General features: G+C 52.6%; 2 protein-coding genes across 2 annotated transcripts in view; one reads left to right on the top strand and one right to left on the bottom strand.

Moving 5' to 3' along the window:
• The window catches only part of LOC147648727 (uncharacterized), a 53,315-nt gene extending 46,834 nt beyond the window's left edge, over positions 1–6,481 (bottom strand). Inside the window, exon 1 of the mRNA XM_086866504.1 lies at positions 6,369–6,481. The gene's annotated coding sequence lies outside the window, so the exon portion shown is untranslated. The remainder of the gene's footprint in view (positions 1–6,368) is intronic.
• Positions 6,482–23,842: 17,361 nt separating this feature from the next.
• On the top strand, positions 23,843–24,544 carry LOC147648726 (uncharacterized; the record flags this gene model as incomplete). The annotated part of the gene is made up of 1 exon (XM_086866490.1): positions 23,843–24,544. A coding segment is annotated over one exon (672 nt), but the record flags the coding sequence as incomplete, so codon positions are not given.

The raw sequence follows: 24,544 nt of genomic DNA, 5'->3' as shown, positions 1-24,544 counted from the left end.
TGCTGTCACCTGATGTTCTTGCAAAGGAGTCCTCACTGACAAAAATACAGCATTCTCATAAAAACCTTGTAGATGTAGTAGAGGCAATAAAAACAGTCCTAATAATGACACCACTAAAACCCATGGGGCAGAACAGCCCTTTCAGGATGGAGAAAAAAAAAACTCTACCAAAAAACCCCAAATCCGAAACCAAAAAAGGATAAAAACTGAAAACTAAAAACGAAACCCCAACAAAAAGACAAAACCCCAAATCCAATCAATATCTCTGAAGTCTTTTGGTTCTGACGACTGGTGGGAAGTCTGGAGTCTAAGGAGAATCTAGGAATCAAATATTCTGTTCAGTTTGGCCACTAGCACACAGAACTTGCATAGATCATTTGCTGGGCCACAGCCTCCTGCTGATCCAAGAACAATTCCTGCTGCTGCCTTTAGTGGCAAGGGAATGCCAGGCAAAGCCGAGCCAGTCCAAGCTGCCCTCAGAGGCAGCAGGAACAGCCAGAGCGCTCTCTCGCTGCCTCAGAGCACAGCAGTTCCTGTGGGGAGTCCTAAATGTCTCTGGGACACCAAAGTGAGGAGGATCATTTGCTACAGCTCTGCTGGCACATGCACACAATACACTGTCCCTCAGACAAGAAATACACCAGACGTACTCAGTTGCTCCACGAAGTCTCCCAGGCTCTCCTGGAGCTGAGCAGCAGATGTGTCACTGCTGGACATGGACAAACTGCCCTGGCTCCACTGCTCAGCTTGGGGAACAAAGGCTCCTTTAGATGCTGCTGCTGCTGCTGCTGCAGCAGATTGAATGGAAGAGCCTGTGTAGATCTGCGAGAAGAAAGGAGTTTGTGTCAGGAAGCTGGCTGGCAGAGATTACCCCGAGTTCCCTTTTCAAATGCAAGCCCTTAGGAAGTTGCTGTTAGCCACATGCAAAGCTCATCAGCTGGATTTTTTGGATGCCCACTTCTGGAACCAAATGGTCAAAACCCAAGGTTGGTTTTAATCAAGTTGATGGCCAGTTTCATATTCCATTTTCCTGGATTTTCTGAAGGATGACTGCAACAACGACCATTGCACTTCCTCCCACGGATCCCTTTCCCCCTCCAAGGGCTGCAGACACATTTGCAGCTCCTTGTTCTAATGTTGGAGCTCCTCCCCCTCAGTCCTCTTTTCCTGCACCATCTTCAGAAGGTGCTCAGCCTGCAGCACTTGTGCTTGGGACAGTACCTGTGCCTCCCGCCGACCTTGGGGCTCTTCATCAGCCGGCATTTGCTGGAAGCCTTCGCAGGCTGCCAGGTGAGATATCAACACGTCCACCTCAAGTCAAAGAGAACAAAGCAGTCAGAGACCACAGCTTGTCCCTGTGTGCCAAGGCTCATTGACTGTGAGCAAAGGGAAAGAGCAGGACAGCAGCAGATTCACCAAGGGATACAGACAGCTTGCAGCTTGTATTCCAAATCTGTCTGGGGGACTGAGTTCACTTGCAAAAAGCCCTGAAGAAACAAGGAGAGCAGGAGCAGGCCAGCAGGAATCCCTTGAGATGAGTGCTGGCAAAAGGGGCAAATGACTGGTGCCACTGTCCAGGGCAGCAGCTGAGATTGAGCACAGCAGGAAATGTCCTTCCAAGCAGCTGGGATAGACACTACAGCAGGATGGCACTGAGAGGCATCAGCCCACCCCCTGCTGCTCTGCAGAGGAAAGGCAAGAAGGGCAGAAAGCACCAGACTGCAGTGACTGCTGTGCCTATTGCTCTTTCACTCACTCGATTTTCTAGAGCCTCTTGCTGCTGAGCGAGGAGATGGAATTTCTCTTTGATGATTCTCCTTTCTTCCTCCAGCCTCTCCTCCCTTGCCCTGATCCTAGCCTCAGCTTCCTGCAGCTCTGCCAGAAGCTCCTCATCAGAGGCCTGTGAGGAACCAGAGAGAGGAATTTCCATGAGTGGAGTGTCTGCCACTCTGTCACTCACCTGATTTTGTTGATTTCCTCTTTGCCAGGGGAGATTCATCTCCTCTTGGATGCTTCTGTCTTCCTCAGGCCTCCTCTTCACTGCCACGATGGCCCTCGGAGCTTCGGGCAGCTCTGCCTGGGGCTCTGCCTCGATGTTCTGTACACACAAATGGAGAGCAAGTGCCTGGGAGCTGCCATCAGGCTCAGCTTCTTCCTCAGTTTCAGCCTCAAAATCACACTCATTCAGTCACTTCTTTCTGCTTCCCTACCCACCTCTGCTTCCACTGTAACCTCCTGTCCCGCTGCTGATCTCTGCAGAGGCTCTTTGCTTTCAGGGCCTCTGGCACTCGTGGCCTGCTCAGTCCCAAGAGCTGCGTTTTATGCCCCTCTTCCTGCCCTTCACTCTGTCCCCTGCTGAGTCAGGCTTACCTGGCCATTCTCCAGTGGCTCTTCCACCTGCTGCCCCAGCTGCTCTTCCTGCTCTTGGGCTGGGAACAGCTCTCCCTCAGGCTGGCACGGCCGTCCTGATAAAACAATCTGCTCCTGCTCTTTCTCTAGGAGGACCTGCAGAGAAAGCAAGAGAAGATGGGCTTCAGCTTCTCATCCAACATTTGTGGGCCAAGACTCAAAGGCTGATGGGCTCCCACGTTCCCAAAGCTCTGTGCTGCTGTTCTCCTGCCTTGTTCTCTGCCCGTGGGGAAGCACAGATTCCAAAGTGACCCTGGCAGTGCAATCAGGGCCCATCTGGCACTGAATCTCCAACAGACTCTTGGGCAGCTGACAGGAAATGTGGGGCATTTCTCAAGGGCCTCCCTCCCCTTCTGCTGTGTCCTGCTTGTCTCTCCCTAGTGACTGACAGCCAGCCCTGTCCCACAGCTCCATCCTGGCTCTGCAGGGGCTTCCTGGGTGAGCTCAGCCCTTGGGAGAGACACTGCTGGAGTTCATGTTCTTTTGAGGCCTGCACTGCCACTCCTGCCCCTCTGACATCTACACTCTTGTTAGAAATCCTGCTCAGTCAGGAGACAAGGATGTGTGCAATTTGATCCTCTGCTGCAGGTCAGAGAGCCTCTATGGCCACCTCAGGATATGGAAGAGGACCAAGGTGTTTCTCCTCCCTCTTTTGTCAGCTGAGAATTCTGAGTGGCACTGACAGAGATCCTCAAAAGGCCCCACCAACAAATTAATTGACACACCCCTAGGGATGCCAATGAAGGAAGCCATGGGTCATGTAATGCATGTATGACCAAAGTCAGCAAAAACCACCTAAACCATGGAATTGTCCCACCTCACTAGGACAGGCAGAAATTTAGAGGTTAAACAGGGAGTGTCAGGACAGAAGAGGCAGGAGGAGGAAAACAGCTCTGAGGAGAAAAAACAACCATCTCTAAAGGGGTTCTTAGCAACACAAGACAGCACTCAAGGACTTGCAGCTTTGCCCCCACACTAGGCTCCAATCCAGTTTCCAAAGCTGCAGACTTCACCACAAAACGTATCAAGAGAAACTTGCCACTTGTGGATTTTGCCTCAGAAGAAGGCTTCAGAACTACACAGTTTGTTTCTTTGGCCACACAGGACAAGAATGGCCGGCCACAGCTTCATGGACAACACAATCATCTCCTTGCAGCTTATCAAAAGCCAAAAGACAGGTGGCCTAAAAGACTCTGCAGAAGTGAAGAATTACTCCAGAAAACTGCAGAACAGTTCTCCAGGTCATCCAGAGGTTTCCAAAAAGGGACAGCAAACAAAGCAAGCCCTGTGAGCCCCAGAAATGCCGTGTGAGGCCTTGGCCATGGCTTGGCAGAAGCCAAGAGACAGAGCTTCCCTGAGCCAAGCAGCCAGCTGCTCACCCGCAGGCAGCAGCGCTTTGGGGCCTCAGCACGACGGCTCAAAGCCCAATTTCCAGCTGCCACGGGATGGGGGAATGGCTGGGTGCTGGCAGGACTCCAGCACTCAGCATCCTCAGCCAGCAACAGCAAGTGCTGGCTGCTCAGAAACTTGCAGCTCTGCCTTGCACTAAAGACAGCAGCACCCAGCACTGGCACTTACTGTCTGGGCATGGTCAGGCTGGGCTGTGACCACAGCTGGAGGCTCGTGCTCCTTTTGCTCATTTTGCTCCTCTTTGGCCTCTTCTCCAGGAGCAGAGGGAGCCCCAGCAGAGTCTGCTCTTGCTTCTGGGCTCTGTGGACAGATGGTGGAGTTAGGGACAGGCAGCTCCCTATCATTTAGAACCTTATTTCTCTTCAGCTCGATTTCTACAACCAGCTCTACCAAGCACAAATCATCAGCTTTGACAGCAATGGGATTCTAAGTCTCTCCAACTAAATTAAAATGGGTTAATTCAGCCAGGCTGCAAATAGCTCTGAATTAGAGAGTTCACCCTGGCTACTATCAGCAAGCAACGTTCTCTCTGCAAAGCTGAGCTTTGAGTTCTTTTAAAGCTCTGCAATGGAAAATTAGGAAATAGCCAACAATGCCTTTGCTATTGCTGTTGTAAACACGGAAATGGATCTTCTTTCAGCCCACCCAGCTGGCCCTCTGCACTCTACTGCCACAGGCCAAGCTCACAGTTCCCTGCACAATTCTGAAACACCAGGAGCATCAAATGTTCCTTTCTGACTCACCTCAGGATCGGCACCTCTGAACACACGGCTCAGATGACCTGCAGTGGGCAAGGAAAATGAACCAAATTCTTTGAGAAAACTGGAGAGAACCGTGGCCTATTTAGAACAGCATCTGAGAAGATCTCCCAGTCTGCATTTTCAAAGGTGTCCTGCTTGACTGGTGTGGTTTAAAGCAGCAACTAAAAAATCACTAGAAAACTTACTTATTTCTTGCTGTGAGATATGGATTAGAACAAGAGGAAAACAGGCTTAAAACTTAAATGGAATAAAGAAAGTTCATTAACAAAAACTACAAGAATAAGAAACCAGAATAAAACTTCCAGAACAACCCTTTTCTCCCCCACTACCCAACCATTCTCTTGTTTACATGACAACATGGAGACAAAAAACTTTGGAACTTTGGTGTTTACAACAGTCCCAATTTCTGCTGGAGTCTTTTCATCAGTCTTTGTAGAGAAACAAAAGTCTTCTTCTGCTATCTATGGAGTTTTTCACACAAAAACGATTTTTCTTCATAGCTTTCTATTTCTCTGATGCCAGCTGCCGGGAAATCTGCCATCAGTTGTCTCCTCCCATTTCCCATCACTCTGAGGTGTGTTATGGGTCATGAGTCTAGGGATGTCATTTTTATGAATGAGTTATTCAAAGGCAAAAGTTCTCTTCATCTGTCTCTGTGAGCTTCTCTGGAAACAGAAGTTTTCTCTTTTTGCTTCTTAAAACCCCAAATCTTCAACTCTTACTTCTCCCCCTCTGTTCCAGCATCTCACAGTGTCACAACTACTTCATCATTTGCTCAAAATCCACACTGTGAAACACTCCATTCCTCCCAATATACTCTGTTATGAATTAAAGGAGATTTTTTCAGAACACTACTGTCCATCTCCATAGCTTTAACAGAAAAATATTTCAGCTTATTAAAGCATCTCCTTCTTTTTCTTCCCCCTCTAAATTTAATTTTTTTCTTCACTCTCTTTGATGGGTTGATGGTTGATCACTCCCTCTCCCTCTCTCTGGAAAGAAAGGATTAATCTGCAAGTCTCATGCAGGCAGTAAAAGAGTTAAAATCTTGCTAAAGCTGCAGATGTTGATGGTGTCAGGTTTCAGTTCAGTGGCAGAAACTGCAAACCAAGTCAGGCTGGCCGGCTCTGTTTCTCCCCCCACCCCGCCCTCTGCAGCCTTGTCCGGCCTGGAGGGGGGGAGGAGGCCGAGACAGAGCCCTGTGACCTCGTCAGAAGCCAGAAACCAAAGAGAGCAAGAAATTCCCGGCCTCACATCTTCAGGTGGTGTTCACAGGTTGATCTCACTTCTCAGTAGTTAAAACCGCTGCCAATTCTCACCCATGGCCAGGAATTAGTCAGGAGAAAAAACTCCCATCAGCCTCCAGCAGTTTCAACTTCCCGAGCTCTCAGAGCTATCTTAAAAGTAAAGTCACCCCAAGAGACTGAGCCAGCAAAGTGAGGAAATGCCAGACTCTGCTGCCACAGGCTCTCCCGTGGAGGGAACAGAAGCCCTGCAAATGCTGCCCGCAGCCCCCTGGCTACAGACACCCCGTGTTTTGCTGAAGGTGTTGACAGGAGCTTTACCAAACCAGGGGCATCCTCATGGTCTTTGTGTTTCAATAGCAACCCGGTCACTAAGAAAGAGCAGGGAGACCTACAAAAGCCAGCTCAGGTTCCAGCCAGGGAAAACCTCTACTTACGTGCCAGGTTAGTGAGGTAATAGCCGGAGTAGCCGATGACATAAATGGCACAAACGGCAACAGCGAGCTGCTCCATCACTGTAGCACTGCTGTGCCAGTTTGCACACTCTGCTCCACCACAAGAACAAACAAGGCTCCTGTCAGTGTGCAGCTGCCCACTGACAAACGCCTCAAGCAGGAGGATGCTCCTGCACTGAGCAAGCCCAAGAGCTGCTCTGAGCCTGAGGCCTTCCGTGCACCAAGGCAACCTTGGGATGTCACCACGACAAGGTGGCATCCATGCCCTGACATCACAAAGCCAATGCTCTGCGCTGCTCTGGGAATTGATGCAGAGCAACCCAACCTTCCCTACAGCAAACACAAAATTGCCTGGCAGGTTCTCCTCTGTCACAAAGTGTCACAAATCCTTTGCTGGGCTGTGGGAAATGACATAAACTTCCACAGATACTGAAGGGTTTGATTTACAGCCTTGGAAGGAGCTTGGGTTCATGCAATGCTAAAGGTTCACAGACGTTGAGTCGAGAATTCATAAGCTTATGTTCCTATAGCTGCAAGTAAGAATATGCCATAAGTAAATAAAAAACTGTATTGAGTGAGATAGTGGAGAGTTTTCAACTGTAATTGTGTGATTTTATAGAGTAAGCTATGAATCTAAATATTATCCTAAGAAGCACATGTGTGTAGGTGAGCTAGCAGTGTATTGGGTGAAAAGCAGACACAGTGCAGCAGAACTTGGCAAAGGTGAAAGGTGATTAAGTAATAATAAACTCCATGTCAGCTGTCCATTGGGCCAAAATGTGATATATTGCTGTGTAACAAAGGAACTCGTGACTACCTTTGAGCTATGGCCCACTTGTTACCCCTCCAAAATCTCATGCCTTCAGACTGAGACCTTTTCTGATATATTCCAGCAATAAATCGACTTCACAGCACCAGTGGTCCCACCGCTCATTATTTACAGCCTGACAATGAGCCAAACCCTGTTGTTGAAGAGATCCAAGAGTAACTCCAAGACTGCCCTGTGGAGAGAGAAAACAAAGAGAACTTGTCCTAAGAGAACAAAGATCGCTCCTCAGTCAAGGCAGGATGGATGGAACAGAGTTTCTAAAATGAAACAAGTAGCAGAAGCAGAGTAGTTTGCAGAAGAAATTGTTATACAAGTGCTTTTCCTGGGGAAATAAAACTGATGTTGCTAATATGGAATTGATCATGACTATTATTCCTTAGCAGCCATCTGAACATTTATACTATTGGCTACCCAGGCTCACACTATTCTAACCCAATAGGAAAAACAGCACAAAAGTGATGTACACTTGTAATAAATGTTTCCAGATATACCACCCCTGGGGACCGTGCATCGTTCATGCGCTGCAGTGCCCCAAGCACCCACATCCTGCCCCACAACTGAGCTCTGAGGTGGGACTAAACCAAAGGAAATTGGGATTTTGGCCACTGATGCTTCTGACTAAACCCAGGAATGCCTGTTCCTGTACCAAAGGAACTGCACAGCCATCAGCCTGCTGCAGCACTGCTGGGGCATCTCAAAGAAGCATGTGGGCCTGTGCCTCACCCCTGGAGCCCCCCTGGGCACATTTGTGAGCCACAGAGATGAGGCTGCAATGGTCATAAGGAAAGAGAAGAAGAAAGTCACAGAAGAATGGGGGAAGATGTAGGAGATGGTGGGAGGAGGAAGCCAGAGGGACCAAATGGGTAACTTTCATCCAAATTGGGAGCTACGAGGCAGGGACCCAAGAGATGTGGAATAGAGACCCCATCACCTGTGACTTCCTTTCTCAGCTGAAAAGAAAAAGAATAGAGAAATAGCTGGGTTTTAGATGTGTGTCTAGATATGAAGCCACGTTACATTTTTGAATGGCTCCACACAAGTTCTTCAAGTTTTCTCCAAGCCTGCAGGTTCCCCTGCCCCAGGACCACCAGTGGCCAGTTTTGTTGGTTTTGCATGGGTTAAATTTTGGTGAGGAGGGAAGAAGCCAGCCATGGGAATGCTATTTCTGCTAAAAGGAGCTGCTAAAAGCTTTCTCCATGCCTGACAAAACCAATCACTGTCTGGCTCTGAGAACAGGCCCATTGCTAAGCCAATTAGAAAAGCTGGAAACACTTTGATGACAACAGATTTAAGAGCGGAAAGAAACGTGGGAAGCTCTCTTTCTTTCTGCCCTCCAAGGGGTGGGGAGGGGGCACCGAACCCCTTCCCAGCAGGCCAGCTGTGGTGGTTTGGCATTTTAGAGATAAAAGCAGAAAACACCCACAGAAGTGATTTCTCTGAGAGCGGCTGCTGGGAGTTTCTCTCTGCTTGAGATCAGGCCAAGAGCCGGCCAGTTCTGAGAACTGACAGCATTTTGCAGCACTGAAAAGTGAGATCACCTTTGTGAATAGCACATTTTAAAAGCTCCAGCTGGGGAAGTTGTCTCTTTTTGTTTGCAGCCTGGAAAGGTATTGGAGCTGTGGTGTGGCTGGCCCCGCTCCCCGCGGCCTGTGTGGCCTGGGGGGGCTGGGCTGGAGCCCAGTGGCTCTGGGCTGGGGGGATGGAGACTGCGGGACTTGCCCCGGCCCCAGGCCAGGCCGGGCTCTGCTGTGGCCCCTCCCGGGAAGCCCTCCCAGTCCCATTCCAGTGGGGTGGCTGAAGCCCTCCCCAGGGGGACCCCGGCCCTAAGCTGGGCCGGGCCACGGCTGCTGACATCTCGCCCATCCCCGCCATGGCCTGCACAGACGGCTCCAAGCTGGAAACCGTCCCCTGCCTTCCAGGGGCTGCTGAGCTGAAATCCCACACCAGGAATGCCTGCCACACCTTGGGCCACGTTTAACCCTTTCACTACACAGATGAGACCTGCAGACTTCATCCCCTCTCCAGAGAGCGCAAAGTGGGAGTGATCGACACGTAAAAGACAACATCAAACATCAAGGTCAGTACGAGGAAGAGTCAAGCCTCAGGTGGAAGGAGAATGAGGAGATGCTTTAATGAGCTGAAATAGTCTTTTGCTAGGGCCATGGAGATGGACAATAACGTTCTGAAAAATAACTCCTTTCATTAATGAAAGAGTATTGGGGAGAATGAAGGATTCAAAGTGTAAATCTGAGCAAAGGTATCCACTGATGAAGCCAAGCAGGTGCTGGAGTATCTGTGATCCCATGAGATGCGTGAACAGAGAGAGAGAGATGAGAGCTGATGAAGATCCTTTGTCCCCAGGGAGAGAAGAAGAAAACTTCTGTTCCCAGAGATGATCACCAAGACAGATGAAGAGAATAACTCTTGAATCCTTAAAATAATACCCCTTGAGTTCATGGCCCATGAAGACACCTCAGAGTGGTGTGGAAATGGTCGGAAGGCATGATGGCAGAGTTTTGCCCTGGGTGGCTGCTATTCATAGAAAGGAAAAAGCACAAGAAAAGTCTTTTCTTGTGGACAACTCTCCATGGAATAACAAGAGAAAACTCCTCTCCCTACAGATACTGATGAAAAGGCTATCGTATAGTTGGTACTGCATTAACATCCCAAGTTTTGTCCCTACACTGTCAGTTGAGAAAGGAAAAAGTTGGTTGGGGAGAGAAAAGGTTTCTGGAGGTTTTATTCTGGTTTCTTATTTCTTACAGTCCTGTTAATAAAGTTTCTTTATTCCTTCTAAGTTGTAAGCCTGGTTTGCCCTTCTCCTAATCCATATCTCACAGTGAGAAATGAGTAAGGGCCCTGGAGATTTCAGCCAGCGCTAAACCCACCACATTATTTAGTGCTTTAGCCAAAAAACTCAAATTAGCGAATCTCAGCCACTGCACCAGGCTGAAGCTGAGGATCCCCAGCCAAGCTCAGAGGAAGGAGAACACAGCATTTGTGGGATCCTTTCCAGTCTGACTTGCTTTAGCTGGAGCCTGGGGGAGGAGAGAGCAGGAGAAGGGTTGGCTGAGTCCTCTCCCCTCTGCCTTGCCCTTCTCTGCTGGATCCTCAGTTCATCCCACACCCACCCCAGGACTCCATCCCCATCCTACTGGTGCTGATGGGATTAAAGGAGATAAAGAGGAGATTAAAAAGATAGAGAGGAGAGAAAAAGAGAAGTTTAAATGCAGTTTAAATATGAAAGAAATACATATGTTAGTGAGTGCTGAGAGTTCCAAGGGAGCTGAAGGGTTTGCGAAGGGCCAGGAGCCCGTGAAGGGCTCAGGAGCTGCTGCTGCCGGGAGGGAGGAAATGCACCAATGGCTCCCAGCAGAGTCTGTGCTTTGAGGCTCTTTCCCAAACAGCTGCAGGAGGGAAAGCAGCTGAGTTTGGAGGAAGAGTTTTCTGCTGAGGTTTCCTGTTTGGAGCTGTCACAAGCTTGAGCTGCTCAAGGGAAACGCGGCTCTGCTTCCAGCAGGGCCCAACTGCCCGGGAGCACAACTTGGTTCCCTGGCCCTGAGCCAACGGGCAGCAGCAGCTTCTGTTCCCTCCTGGCTCTTGTGTCATTTCCAGCAGCACAAGACACACCAAGAGAAGCTCCTCCAGAACATGCCATGAGAAACACAACCTGATTTCATGGCATGGAGGAGCTCTGACAGTCCCACGGGCTCAGGTTTGTTTGTCAGTGAACAGAGCAGGGAAAAGCACAGACACATTCCCTGCACAGGGAATTCACAGGAGGAAAGTGCAGCGCTGGAGGATGTGCTTGGATACAACGTTCCCACGGCAGTTTTGGGGATAAAATTGTCAGGAGAGAGAAAAGAAAAAGTGCTCCCAAGGGTGGGCTGGGGAGGGCTGGAGCTTCCCGGGAGGCTCCCAAAGCTCAAGAGGACAAAGCCCAGACCTTGTCCAAGCTGCGAGCTGGGTCTGAGCCAGAAACCAGGGGGTGGCAGAGACATTGCTGCTGAAGGGCTTCAGATTGCCAAAGCTAAAGTGTCCAGTGTCAAGGAACAATTTGAAGTTACAGAAGTCCCCGTGCCCACGTTCCATCCCATCATTTCAAGCTGAAAGCAGAGATCCCCTTGTGATTCTGCTTTTTAACAAAGAATATAAAAATTCAACAAAATTCCCTTAAAGACCCCATGAAGGTTCACACTGTGAGAGCTCACTCGAGGCAGCCCCAACTCCTGCCCTGCTTCAGTCCCTGTCAAGCCCACTGTGCTTTCCAGCTGATTTGCTCCAGCTCCCCCCAAATCACCATGAATTCCACTGAACTGAAACAAATCCAAATCCTCGTGGGTCGGGACAAGGGCAGGGAGAGGTCACTCAGGGATCACCATCAGGGGCACAACAGCCCGATCTGGGGAAATGAACTGAATTTAGGATTGAGCAAATCAGACCAGGAGAATGAGGATTAAAATCAATCTTGAGAAACACCTCCTCCCGCACCTGAACTTTTTTGTCCGGGCCGCTGCTCGCGGGGCACAGAGAGGGGCCCGGCCGTGTCCCTCCAAACCTCCCTGGGAATCACCCCAGAGCCCTCAGCCCTCCATCTGCCCATCCCCGGGGTCCCTTGTCCCTCCCAGTGGCTCCCGTGGCTCTCCCAGTCCATCCCAGCCTCTCCCAGTCCATCCCAGCCTCTCCCAGTGACCCCGCCTGTCCATCTCGCCCCTCCGTGGATCTGCCGCCCCTCAGCCAATCAGAGCGCGTCTCTCTGATGACTCATCAGTTGCCGGGCAGATCCACAGAGCCGAGAGCCCCGCGCTGGACTCGGCCTGCGAGCACCGCGCACTTCATTCCCAGTCCCGCCCAGTGCCACCACAGTCCCGCCCAGTGCCACCACAGTCCCTCCCAGTGCCACCACAGTCCCTCCTAGTGCCACCACAGTCCCGCCCAGTGCCACCACAGTCCTGCCCAGTGCCACCACTGTCCCGCCCTGAGGCCCCAGAGTCCCTCCCACTCCTTTTTAGCCCATTCCCAGTCTATTCCGAGTTCATTCCCACTTCACTCCCAGACCTCCACACTCTCTTCCAGTGTCCCAGTACCCACTCTCATCTCTCTCAGCGTCACCCCAGTCCCTGCCAGTCCATTCCCACTCCCTCTCAATGCCACGCCACTCGTCTCCCATCTCTCCCAGTTCCTTCCCATCTGATCCCACTCTGTTCCCACTCACTCCCAGTGCCCATCCCAGCGTGTCCATCTCGGTGGTGCCCTCCAGCTCCCAGCCCGGCCCCGGCCGCCTGCTCTGCTCCCTGATGGATTTCTCCCCTGCCCACATCCAGCTGAGCTGCTCCCAGGGCCAGCAGCAGCTCTCGGGCCACGTGCTGGCCACTGCCGTGCTCCCCAGCGGGGACTGGAGCCAGCAGCTCCTGGTGCTGCTGGAAACCGCCCCCGGCAATGCGGGCTCAGCTCCAGCTGCCAGGTGGAGCACGGCAGCCTGGAGCACCCCCTGAGCCGGCACTGGGGCACGGCCCGGCCCCCACAGCGCCGGGGGCAGCGGGGGAGGCACTGGGGGGCCCAGAGGGGGATTGGGGTGTGCTGGGAGGAACTGGGAGGGAGTTTAAGATAGACTGGTTTAAACTGGGGAAGGGATTGAGGTGCTTAAGATGGCTGGGAAGGGGTTTGAAGGATGCTGGGTTAGGGTAGGATGGGGTTCTGGGGGTCCTGGTGGACACTGGGAGGGAGTTTGGGGGTGCTGGGTGTCACTGGGAGGGATTTGAGTGAGCCTGGAGGAGCTGGAAGGAGATTGGGGATGGGAAAGCAGGGATTGGGATGAGGTTGGTTGTGCTGGGAAGAGACTGGGAGGAGTCTTGATGAGTCCTGGTGGGGCTGGGAAGGGACTGGGAGAGGGTTTGGGGGTCCTGGGGCAGTGGGGGGAAATTGGGAGGGGGCTGTGGGATCCTGAGAGGAACAGGAGGGGCTCTGCTGGGTCCTGGGGAGGCTGGGAAGAGACTGGCAGTGATTTACCAAAATAGCAATATTGATCCAGTATCAACATCAATCTGTTAATGGACAAAAAACCTCTCCAACAGTTTAAAGTTACACAGTGGATGTTTAATCACAGCACTGGGCGAGGGCAGGAGTCACCCCTTAATACGCACTGCAAGTTGACAAAAGATTCCAGTGTTTATTTATTTACAAAAGTCTTAAATATCCAAAATACTAATACATATTAATACTAATGCATATGCATAATGCTATCACGTCCCATGTGCCACTTCGGATTAGAATTCATGGTAATGATTTTAATGTCATTACGCCTGCATGGTTGGCTCCCTAATTTGAGGAGGGGGTCGTTTTGGTGTGGAGGGTTCATCAGGAGATGAAGGAAAACCGCTCTTCCTCACTCTCACCTTTCTACCTTTACAGTGGTTGACATTACAAATGACATTTGGTACAACTCCAGTTTCCTCCCTTGTGACTTTGAAATGGGTTTCCAGATGTAAGGTCTGTGATCTTCCTGAACCCGTTTATCAGTTTCTCTTTTCTCATTATAAGCACCTCTAAACGTACAATGACAAGTAATTTTTTACCTGAGATTCATTATCTCAAATCCTGCTTCTCACTTCATCATTAACTCTAACTAGTTCGGGCAAGGCCTATCTCTAGCTAAGATCTCCACTTTTTCTAAAATACCTAATTTTTTAAAATTAGTGACTCTGAAAGAGGTTTCAGAGGGTCCTGGGTGGGCTGGAAGGGACTGGGAGGGTGCTTGGAGGGGATTGAAGTGTCTGTGAGAAGTTTTGGGGGTCCTGATTTCTGCAGACCTCCCAGGGATGCCGTCAAACACTGCCCACAGCAAGATGCTGATGGGGATTGGAGTCTCCGTGTTGGGCTTCGTCTTCCTGGCACTGGGGCTCGGCTTCTGCCTGCACAGGAAGGTGAAAAAGGGTCCTAGGGGTGGTGTCCTCCCCCCCCCTAAGAGCGTGTGTGCTCTCCTCGGGCCCCCCAAGCCCAGTGTCACCCCCTTTTCTCTGCCCACACAGCTCCTGAGGCAAAAGGTTCTCAAGGATTGAAAGTCAACAATTCCCATTGTCATTCTGTATCCAGTTGGATTTTAATTCCCTTGCTTTTATCCAGGTGCCCACAGGGAGCCAGGAAGATGTGGAGCCTCCCAGCCAGGTGTCTTCCCAACACGGATCACCAGGACCACGGATCACCAGGGCTCTGCCCAACGGGGGTCACTGGGGATCATCCAACGCCCATCCTCCCATGGGGGATGGAGCTGGAGCAGCGCACGAAGCTCTTCCTGCACTCGGGGCACTCGCAGGGCTTCCCTTACTGGTGCCTCCGTTGGTGTTGGGTCAAGTTAGAGCTCCTGGAGAAGCTCTTCCCACACTGGGGACACTCGTAGGGCCTCTCCGCAGTGTGGATGCGCCGGTGGGTGGTGAGGGTGGAGTTGTGCTTGAAGCCCTTCCCGCAGTCGGGGCAGCGGAAGGGCCTCTCCTCTGTGTGAATCCGCTCATGTCTGATGAGAGTGGAGCTGGTCTGAAACCTCTTCCCACACTGGGGACACTCGTAGGGCCTCTCCCCAGTGTGGATGAGCTGGTGTGCCCTCAGGTTGGAGCTCCACCCAAAGCTCTTCCCACATTCCAAGCAGGTGTAGGGTCGTTCCCCTGTGTGGATCACCTGGTGTATCATCAGGTCAGAGATACTTCTGAAGCTCTTCCCACATTTCCCACACTCATAGGGCCGTTCCCCAGTGTGGATCATCTGGTGTTTCATCAGGTTGGAGCCCCGGTTGAAGCTCTTCCCACATTCCCCACACTCATAGGGCTTTTCCCCAGTGTGGATCACCTGGTGCCGGACCCGGTCAGAGCTCTTTCTGAAGCCCTTCCCACATTCCAAGCACTTGTGGGGCTTCTCCCCCAGCTCTGAGCTCCGGCTGGATCTCTGGCCGTGTTCCTGGCACTGGGGGGATCTTTCCTCCTCGCAGCTCCCTGGACTGGGTTTCCAGCCCATCCTCATGCGGGATCTCTGGGGCTTTTTCTCCTCCTCTTCCATCTGGACACAGTTCTGGAATGAAAATTCCAGATTAGGAGAAAGAAAGAGAGGAGAGCGCTTTGGGCTGGGGGTTCCTCCTTGCCCAAGGTCATCTCAGAAAGTCACTGGGCATCTTGTGTCTGTAACAAACCAAAATACCAAGATTCAGCCCAGACATCCTCCAAATATCAAAACAAAGATGACAAACTAGCCAAACACCAAATTCAGGCAAAACTCCCTGCAGAAGAGAAAGATTCAGCCCCTGCAAAAAGACAAAGCACCAACATTTAGCCCAATAAAGCTCAGAAACACCAAGGTTCAGCCCTGTGAAAACTGCGGATCCCGCTCCTCAATCACCTGCTGACTGTGGGCAGGGCAACACTCCTGGAACTGCATATATAGGGAGGGAGGAACCTTGTGCTGCTTCCTCTTCCTGCTCTTCCTCCTCCTGTGGCCCTTCTCTTCCTCACACTCCTCTTCCTCCTATGCCTGCACAATCCCACCTTCTCCTCCCACGTGCATCCTTTGACCATTTTGTTCCTCAACCTTGCTTCTCTTTCCCTTCTCCTGCTGCCCCCAGGCCCAGCACCCACTGCCGCCTCCCTCTTCCCCCCCAGTCCCACAGCATCCCACCGCAGCGGCACGGATGCAGCTGGGCCAGCTCGGCCTGGGGCAGCGCTGGGCTCTCGGCCGCTTCCGCCCGCACTCGCTCCCCACTGCAGCCGCTCCCGCCACCACAGCGCGGGGGGGCCCGGCCTTGGCGCTCCCCCCTCCCACCTCCCCAAATTCCCCTCCAGGGGGGCGCCAAGGCCCGGGGGGGAGGGGCGCAGCTGGGCTCCAGCTGGGGAACGCTGGCAGCTGCGGCTCTGCCTGGACACTGATGAGTCATCAGCGCCGCACGCTCTGATTGGCTCAGCCCTGCCTGAGCCCTGCGCCTGCACCAAGGGGGGACACCCTGATCCAGGGGGGATGGCCCCAAAACGGGGCAACCCCAGCAAAGAACAACAACAAAGCCTCTTTACAAACTCATCCCCTCAACCTCATTGCACATAGGGCCAGGGACGTGGACATAAGGAAGTGACAGGAGGAGCCATCAGCTGCACAAAATGTTATTAATTGATGACACAGACTGCTGCTCAGCCAAGGTCCTGCTAAATTCATCAACTTCCAGAAGAACAACAAAGACTTAACACAGCCATCAATATCGTTAGCTATACAAAAGTGGGGTGCATATTAAGGGGGTATGTAGGAGGTGCATTGGGAAGTCTGTGCCTCTCCAGGACTTCAGCCAGTGGGGAAAGGGAGAGGGAGATGTGGCCAAGAAAATTAGAATGAAAAGGAGGCTGTGTCTGCCAACAATTGGAGAGACCCCATGGGAAATGTCCCATGGCCTCTCCCTTTTTTTCTGAATGAAATTACTTTTACAGGACTCCTCTGCCTTCCTTTTGGACAGAAACCTCTGGGGATGTCAATTTTTCCACACACCCTGGGGCTCCTCCGCAATTCCTTCCACCGTCCGGGCCGGCGGGCAGTGAGTGCAGCTGAAGGGGCCTCACCCAGTTTGGGGGATCGGCTCCCTCGGCTGGCGGCGGCACCGGGCATTGATTGGGTACCCGAGAGTGAGCAGGAGACAGACGAGTGACGGATCAGAGCGGCTCTCAAGAGTCGGCAGGGAGAGAGCACTGAAAATCTCAGCAGTGACTACAGTGGCATCTTCAGGGAGTGAACATGGCAGGGCACCCAGGGAGGGGACAAAAGGGAAAGCCACAATGGGGTCCCAGCAAAAGGGATGAGGATCCCAAAATCTCTCTCAAGGGTCCCATGGGAGCATGGTGAGGTCGTTTGCTCATTCTCCCAGAGGGAATTAAGGACATGGACACCCCGGGGGGGCAAAAAGGGAAGTCCAGAAGGGATTTAGACAACAGGGGATGGATGGTGTTGGTGTACTGGGAAGGGATTGGCTGAAGGGGAGTGTGCAGGAATGTGCTTAAGGCAAGAAGCAGCAGGAGGAATCCATGGGGTAAGAAAAAGGATAATGGAAAAGAGGAGGAAGAAAGAAATACTGAGGATTGGAAGGATTTTCAGAAGGGTCTCATCCTCCAAATTTGCTTGCTTACTCAGATCCTTTGTATCCCAGTTTTGGAGGACAGGAAAACAAGGAGGTGAGGATTTCAGGGGGTTTCTCTGAGCTGGGAGCGGCAGGAGCGGGCGCAGAGCTGTGGCACCGGGAGCACGGGCTGGGGGCCTGTGGGGAGCTGTGGGGCCGGGCCGGGGCTGTGGGGCAGCCGGGGCTCAGCGCCGGGCGCTGCCTGAGCCCAGCACCCCCCGGGCAGGGCCGGCAGTGGCCCCCGGCCCCCAGGAGGCTGCGGGACGCCCCGGCCGCTGCCCGGCCCCGTGGAGCTGCCGGCCCTGCCCGCCGGGGGGGCCGCCTTTGGACACTGCGGCAGGACAGGGACCGGCTCGGGGATACGGGCTGGGGAGGGGAGCCTCAGCACAGCCAGCACGAGGAAGGAACAGCTCACAAATGGCGATTAGACCTGCAAGGATCCACATGATCTTTTAAGCATTTCCTGCTGGGTCCCTGGAGAAAGGAAGGATTTTGCAGAAAGCTCAGCAGCTGCCACAGGATGAGCACCCACAGGCACTGAGGGGGGCTGCAGCAGCGACAGAAGAAGCCCCTGCAGCACTTGCTCACAAAGGCTCAGCAGCTGAATGCAGCAAGGGATGAGCAAAAGGCCAAGCTGAAGGCAAAGGCCATGGCACACTTCCTACAGCCCCTGAGGGATCAAGCCCAGGGCCCAAGGGGGCCCCAGCACCCAGGGGACACCCTCGGCCAAAGCACCTGGCACAGGCATTGCCCTCCTGGCCAGGGCACAGCCCACCCAAACAGCCCCTGGCAAGGAATCAGCCTTCCAGCTGCAGGGCACAAGGACACTGCAAGCACAGACAGCAGCACCCTCAGCACCAGCAAGTCCAGCCCTTGATGGACACGCATTCTTAGCGGTGGCACAGCTCCCATTCCACCAGGGACCCACCACACTGCAGCCCTTGGGAACATCCAGGGTGGCTCTGGATCCAGAGGAGACCTTTCCTGATGGACACAGGGGCCTCTCCATCCACTCAGAATCTTAAACCTAAGGATGGAAAATAATTAGGGAATATTTTAATTAAGGCACTAAGTGGGAAAGATGAGTGGGTGTGTTTTATTCAGCCACTATTAGCAGATGTTGGGGACGGGTTTGAAACGCAGGAATTTTTATTTGCTCACAATTGTGATTGTAACTTAGTGGGAAGGGATTTGATGGCTAAATTGGGATTGCAAATGAATGTTGCAAAAGGTGATACAGAGGCTGGTTCTGTTGTACCTCTGTGTCAAATGTCTGGCAGAGCCTAGGCTGAAGCGAACCCACAAGTGTGGGCAGCCCCAGGCAAATTGGCAAAATTAGATATGGAGCCTCTCCAAATTTCCCTGAAGCAACCAGGACAAGAGGTGTCGAAAAGCAATCCCCTGTTCCAAGGGAGGGAAGGAAGGGCTCACAGCCTGTCTGGGAGTCCTGCTCAAGGCACGGCTTGGGGAGCCAGGGATGGCTCCCTAGAATGCTCCTATCCTGCCAAACAAGAAATCCAATGGAATCCACAGAATGCTGCAGGACCCAAGAAGAAGAAATGAGATGATGAAACCGAGGCACCCCACACTCTCAGATCCTTACACCAGCCTCAACCAGGTGCCCTCCTCACACTGCTGCCATTCACAACTTGATGCAAAAGATGCTTTCTGGGGATCTGCCCACTCACAGAGGATGCAAACACAATTCTGCCTTGGGCTGGCAACAAGAGCTAGAAGGGAAAATGCTCAAGACATGGACGGTCCTTCTGCAGGGATGCATGGAAGCACCGGCCTGATTGGGGCAAGCCTTGCAGGAAATATCAAAGGAATTGACCTCACCCCCAGGGACTGGCTTAATGCAGGATGTGGATGACTTGATCCAGCCAGAAAAACAAGGAGAAGAGGTAGAGGAAGCCTCTGTGAAATGGCTTCATTTTCAGGCTAAAAAGCAGCTTTGCTGCTTTGCTTTTTCTGAAAAAAAAGGAAGAGCAAATGGTAGAGAAAATGGTTAAATATTTGGGACCTATTTTGACTGAAGCTTTGTATTGTATTGACCCTGAGAGGGCTCAAGGAATCTCAGAAATAATGTGACCCAGTACTAAAATGGAGCTGGTACAATTCCTACAATTAACAGGGAATTGCAGGAGATGAATTGAGGATTCTCTCTTCTAGCCAGATCATTCTGTGACTTTTTTAGCCCTAGATAGTCTCAATATTATGGAGTGGACATAAGAAAGAGAACAAAACTCAACAAAATGAAAAAAATAAAAAAGAGTGATGCCCCAGCCATGGCTCTTGCAGACTCAGAAATGTGAATTGCAAGGGAATATTAAACAGGCCACCCCTGAGCCTGCACTGAAGGCAACGCAGCAGCAGCCAGGGCTCCCCAGCGGGGGAAGCCCCTGCGCCTGCCCACAGATCCTCTGCTCAAATCCTCGGCCTGGGCACCCTCCTTTGCCATCTCCAGCCACTGCGGGACAATCCTTGCTCTCACTCTTGCACCTTCAGGCCTTTCTGTGCCTGCCCTCGCCACAGCTGCTGGGGAAGGCACCGGGACAATTCCACTCTGCCTCTCAATTCCACTCACACTCTGCCCTGCCTGGGATTAGCTGCTGGCAAAATAGACCAACTTGAAAATGGCTTCAAATCTTATTTCTCTCAAGGCACTTGGTTTGCATTTACCTTGGGGAAAGGAATTTTAATGTTTCTTTTCCACCACTCAGCAGAGATGAAATTAACATCTCAACAGACTGGGAATAGCCCAAAAGATTCCCACCAAGATAACGACCATCAACAAAACATCAACACCCAGCAGCAAACATCAACCAACATCTACCCCAGACACTGCCCCAGGCACAGCTGGAGACACCTGGTCTGGAAAAGGCTGAGCAGGAAATCCAGGAGTGCCCACCTAATTCCCATCACAGGCACTGAAATCCGGCTGCAACAGGAAACCAAATCCTAACAACTCCACACCTTCAAACCAATGAACATTAAACCAATGGATTTCTATGGGGTCAGACTGTATGAATTTAGGAAAAATCTAGTCAAACTCATGTGTCATGGAATGATTTTCACAGCACACCCAGCCTAAGTGTGGATTTAATGATTTCTTTTGCACATCCTGGCCAGAATCACGTTGTGCCTTGACTCTCTAGCACTAAAGACATTGTGGGAGAGTTTTTGATTTTTGCAAAGTTTCAGTGAAAGGATTACAGCATTCGATTTTTTTTTTTTGTAATAATCCTGATTTTATATTGTCAGTTCAGTTTGGGCCAAGGTAGGGAGAATCAATTTTTAGGCCGAGAGGGAAGTAGGAAAAATTCAATTGCCTTGAAAATTTTTTGGGAATGTTTGTGCCTGGCTCATAGTGATGGCAAAAATTTTATATGGGTTTTTGGATGTTGAATTTTAGGCTGTTTCTGAAAACCAGAAGAGCTTTAAAGGTGAGCCTTTATCTCATAAACACTTATTAGAGTACTGTTAAAAAAATAAACCAAAACAAAAAACAACCACATTGTGGCACTAACAAATGTGAATCATCCCATGACTGCCCTGGAAGAGAAGCTTTGTTCCAGGCAGCCAGGAGAGGAGCTTTAGAAATGCAAATTAACACCGATGGGCCAAAGCCTGCACAATGGACATGAGGCTTCCTACCTGGGGGGAACTGAGCTGATTCTTTCTGCCCCTCAGCCCAAGCTCTGCCTGCTTGCACAGATGGAATTTGCACAGATAAAGGCACAGCCCATTGTGAGGATATCTGACTCTGCAGCAGAAATTGGTTAAGCTGCAAAGGAAAACAGAAAATGGAGAATGTTGTGAAAACTTCACTAAAACAAGTGAGGGAGAATCATCCCTGTCCCCACTCCAACATGTGCTGTCTCTGTCTATGTTATATAGGGTGTATCAGACCACTGGGGTTTATTTACTACCACAAGTTCAGGGAAATCAGTTGGGAATCCAAGTACGTGATGATTTAATGAGAGAAAAGCTGACAATTGATGCAGCCCTGGCTGGAGGGAGCACCCAGAAATGGGGAAAAGATGAACGACCACCAGAACAAATCCTGCAACACCATGGACCAGACCCTGGGAACCCTGATGAATTCACATCAGGTACCAGAGAAACCATTTCTCATTTCATTGGGATAATCAGATTATAGGATATCATTGAAATAATAACCAACCACACAGCTCCAGCTCCTGACCTTCCCCCCAACCAATCCACTCAGATGAGGAACACAACATTTCACCATGGGATGGGATCACATTATCTATTAGCAGAAGGAGACAGAATTTCTGGAAAAGTAAATGACTCAAACTGCTGTTGACAAATAGATGAGAACAGATACCAAAGGAAACAAGAAAGCAGCTCATGAACCAGACCAAATGAGGAAAGGATGGGAATGGGAAACGTTTTCGTGCTTTCCTGGCAGACCATGGGTTAAACAAATGCCAGACAGAGCTGTCCCCCTTCAAACCCACACCCCAAATATCCTGTAATTCAGGGATTCCTCACAGAAAAAAATCTGCTAGGATCTCCCCAAATTGAGTGAAAGGGGGGATGGGACCCCCAGACGGAGCAGGAGGGGCCTGGAACCCCCAAATCCAAGCACGGGGGAGGAGGCTGGAGATTGGAGTGACGATTGGGAAGGGGAAAGAGTGGGAAAAAGAGAGGGCTGGGACCCCCCCAAAGCGTGGGGGAGGGTGCTGGGAAACGCAAATCGCAGTGTGAGGGGGCAATGGACTGGGAGAAGGATGAGAAAGGGGGAGAGAGGAGAGGGAAAGGTGGGGCTGGCATGAAAGAAACGTGGTTCCCCGTCCCGCAGCACTCGATCCCTGGAGCGATTCCCTGCGGCTTGTAGGGAGGAAGATCTGCACTGGGGGGTCCCCAAGCCCCCTGCCCATCCCATCGTGTCCATCTCGCTGGTGCCCTCCAGCTCCCAGCCCGGCCCCGGCCGCCTGCTCTGTTCCCTGATGGATTTCTCCCCTGCCCACATCCAGCTGAGCTGCTCCCAGGGCCAGCAGCAGCTCTCGGGCCACGTGCTGGCCACTGCCGTGCTCCCCAGCGGGGACTGGAGCCAGCAGCTCCTGGTGCTGCTGGAAACCGCCCCCGGCAATGCGGGCTCAGCTCCAGCTGCCAGGTGGAGCACGGCAGCCTGGAGCACCCCCTGAGCCGGCACTGGGGCACGGCCCGGCCCCCACAGCGCCAGGGGCAGGGGCTGGCAGGACACGGAGGGGATTTGGGGCTCCTGGGCTTAACTGGCAGCCCCTCCTTGAGAACCCCTCTCCCCCTGGCCCAGCTCCCCTCATCCCCCTCTCCCAGCCCTTTCCCACCGGCTCCCGGCCCCGCTCCGCTCACCCCAGAGCTCCTCGCCAGCAGCCGAGAGATGGAGGAGGAGGAGGGCAAGGAGGGGAAAGCGGAGGAGCGGGAGGAAGAGGAGGGGTAGAGGAGGAGCAGGAACTGCAAGAGGAGCAGCAGAGGAGGCCCCACGTGCGTCCATCGCTCTCTGGATCTGCAGCCCCTTCGCGCCGGGAGCATCGGGCCCCGCAGCCCGCAGCTCACCGGGGACGGGAACCTCGCCCCGAAGGTCTTGGGCCGTCCTGGCAGGATTTGTTTGAAGGGGAAGGGATATTTGGAGCTCACTCGAAGTAGCTTTGGGGACCCCTGTTCCTTTTTCTGGGGCCGGGCCGGGCAGAGCGATGTCTGGATCTTGCAGGACTCCAAAGCTGAGCTGAGATGCCCGGTACCGGCAGGGGGAGGGGAGCAGCGAAAAGGGGGGAGCCCCGGGAGTGCCGGAGCCTGAAATGGGGGCCTGGAGAGGGGGGACCCCGAGAGCCGGGAGTGAGGGGAGCCTGGAGAAGGGGCAGCCCGGAGAAGGGATGAGCCTGCAGAGGGGGAAGCCCTGGGACACCAAAGTGGGGACCCCAGGGAAGAGAAACCGCAGGGAGGGATTTTTATCTCTCAGTCCTGATGCTTTGGAGATTTTCATGGCTGATGACTTCCAGAGATGGACTTGGGCAGGAGGAACCCTGAATCCTAGGTGGTCACCCCTTTTTTTCCCCCCAAACCAGACTTCTCATGCCCAAGCATTAGACAAATGGAGGAGGCAGAGAGGAAGATGCTCTGGGACCCCCAGGCAGGTGAGGAGGAAGTCACTGCCCCTTTCCCCCTCTCTTCTGCTCCATCTCCCAGCCCAGGATGGCCCCCGGCTGAAGGACAGCCCTGCTGCAGATGCCGTCCTGCCAGGGACAGACTGGGCAGAGCTCCTTCCCCTTCCCTGTGGCTTGGAGACAAATCCTCCCTCCCTCCCTCCCTCCCTCCCTCCCTCCCTCCCTCCCTCCCTCCCTCCCTCCCTCCCTCCCTCCCTCCCTCCCTCCCTCCCTCCCTCCCTCCCTCCCTCCCTCCCTCCCTCCCTCCCTCCCTCCCTCCCTCCCTCCCCTTGTTCTTTCCTCTTCTTGTTTCTGTACCTTCTTGATCCCTTTCTTTTTCCCTTTTTTCTTACTGTCTCTTCCACTCCTTCATCCTTCTCTACCCTCCTTCTTCTCCTTGTTCTTCCCTTCTTCCTTCCTCGCTCCTTCCTTTCCTTGTCCCTTCCTCCCCTTGTCCTTCCTCCCCCAGGCACTGAGCTGCAGAGGGAGACCAGGGAGGACAAATCCCCGCAGCAGAACCTTGTGGACGAGGCCGTTTTGAGCAGCTCCAAGGGGCAGGAATCCAATGGGGAGGAAATGCCAAAGGGATCCCCCACAGGGAGGGGCTCCAAACCCATCCCAGGCTGCTCTGAGGAGAAAAGACCCCCCCTTGGCTTCATCCAGAGATCCAACCTGGTGGTCCATGAGCAGCTTCATGCCGGGGAGAAGCCCTACAGGTGCTTGGAATGTGGGAAGAGCTTCAGCCACACCTCCCACCTCTTCATCCACCACCAAGTACACACGGGGCAATGGCCCTACAAGTGCTTGGAATGTGGGAAGAGCTTCAACTGCACCTCCCATCTCATCCCCCACATGCGCCAGCACACAGGGGAACGGCCCTACGAGTGTCCCGAGTGTGGGAAAGGATTTCAGACCAGGTCAAATCTCCTCAGTCATCAGAAAACACACACAGACGAGAGGCCCTTCCGCTGCCCCGACTGCGGGAAGGGCTTCAACCGCAACTCCAACCTCGTCAGGCACCAGCGCATCCACAGTGGGGAGAGGCCCTACGAGTGTCCCCAGTGTGGGAAGAGCTTCTCACAGAGCGCTCACTTGTCCCAACACCAACGGAGGCACCAGTAAGGGAAGCCCTGTGAGTGCCCCGAGTGCGGG

The sequence above is a fragment of the Cyanistes caeruleus genome, chromosome 31 (assembly GCF_971803275.1).
Source record: "Cyanistes caeruleus chromosome 31, bCyaCae1.hap1.1, whole genome shotgun sequence".
NCBI classification, from domain to species: Eukaryota; Metazoa; Chordata; class Aves; order Passeriformes; family Paridae; genus Cyanistes; species Cyanistes caeruleus.
The sequence above is the reverse complement of the archived record's forward strand: the minus strand, read 5'-3'. Positions and strand labels throughout refer to the sequence as shown.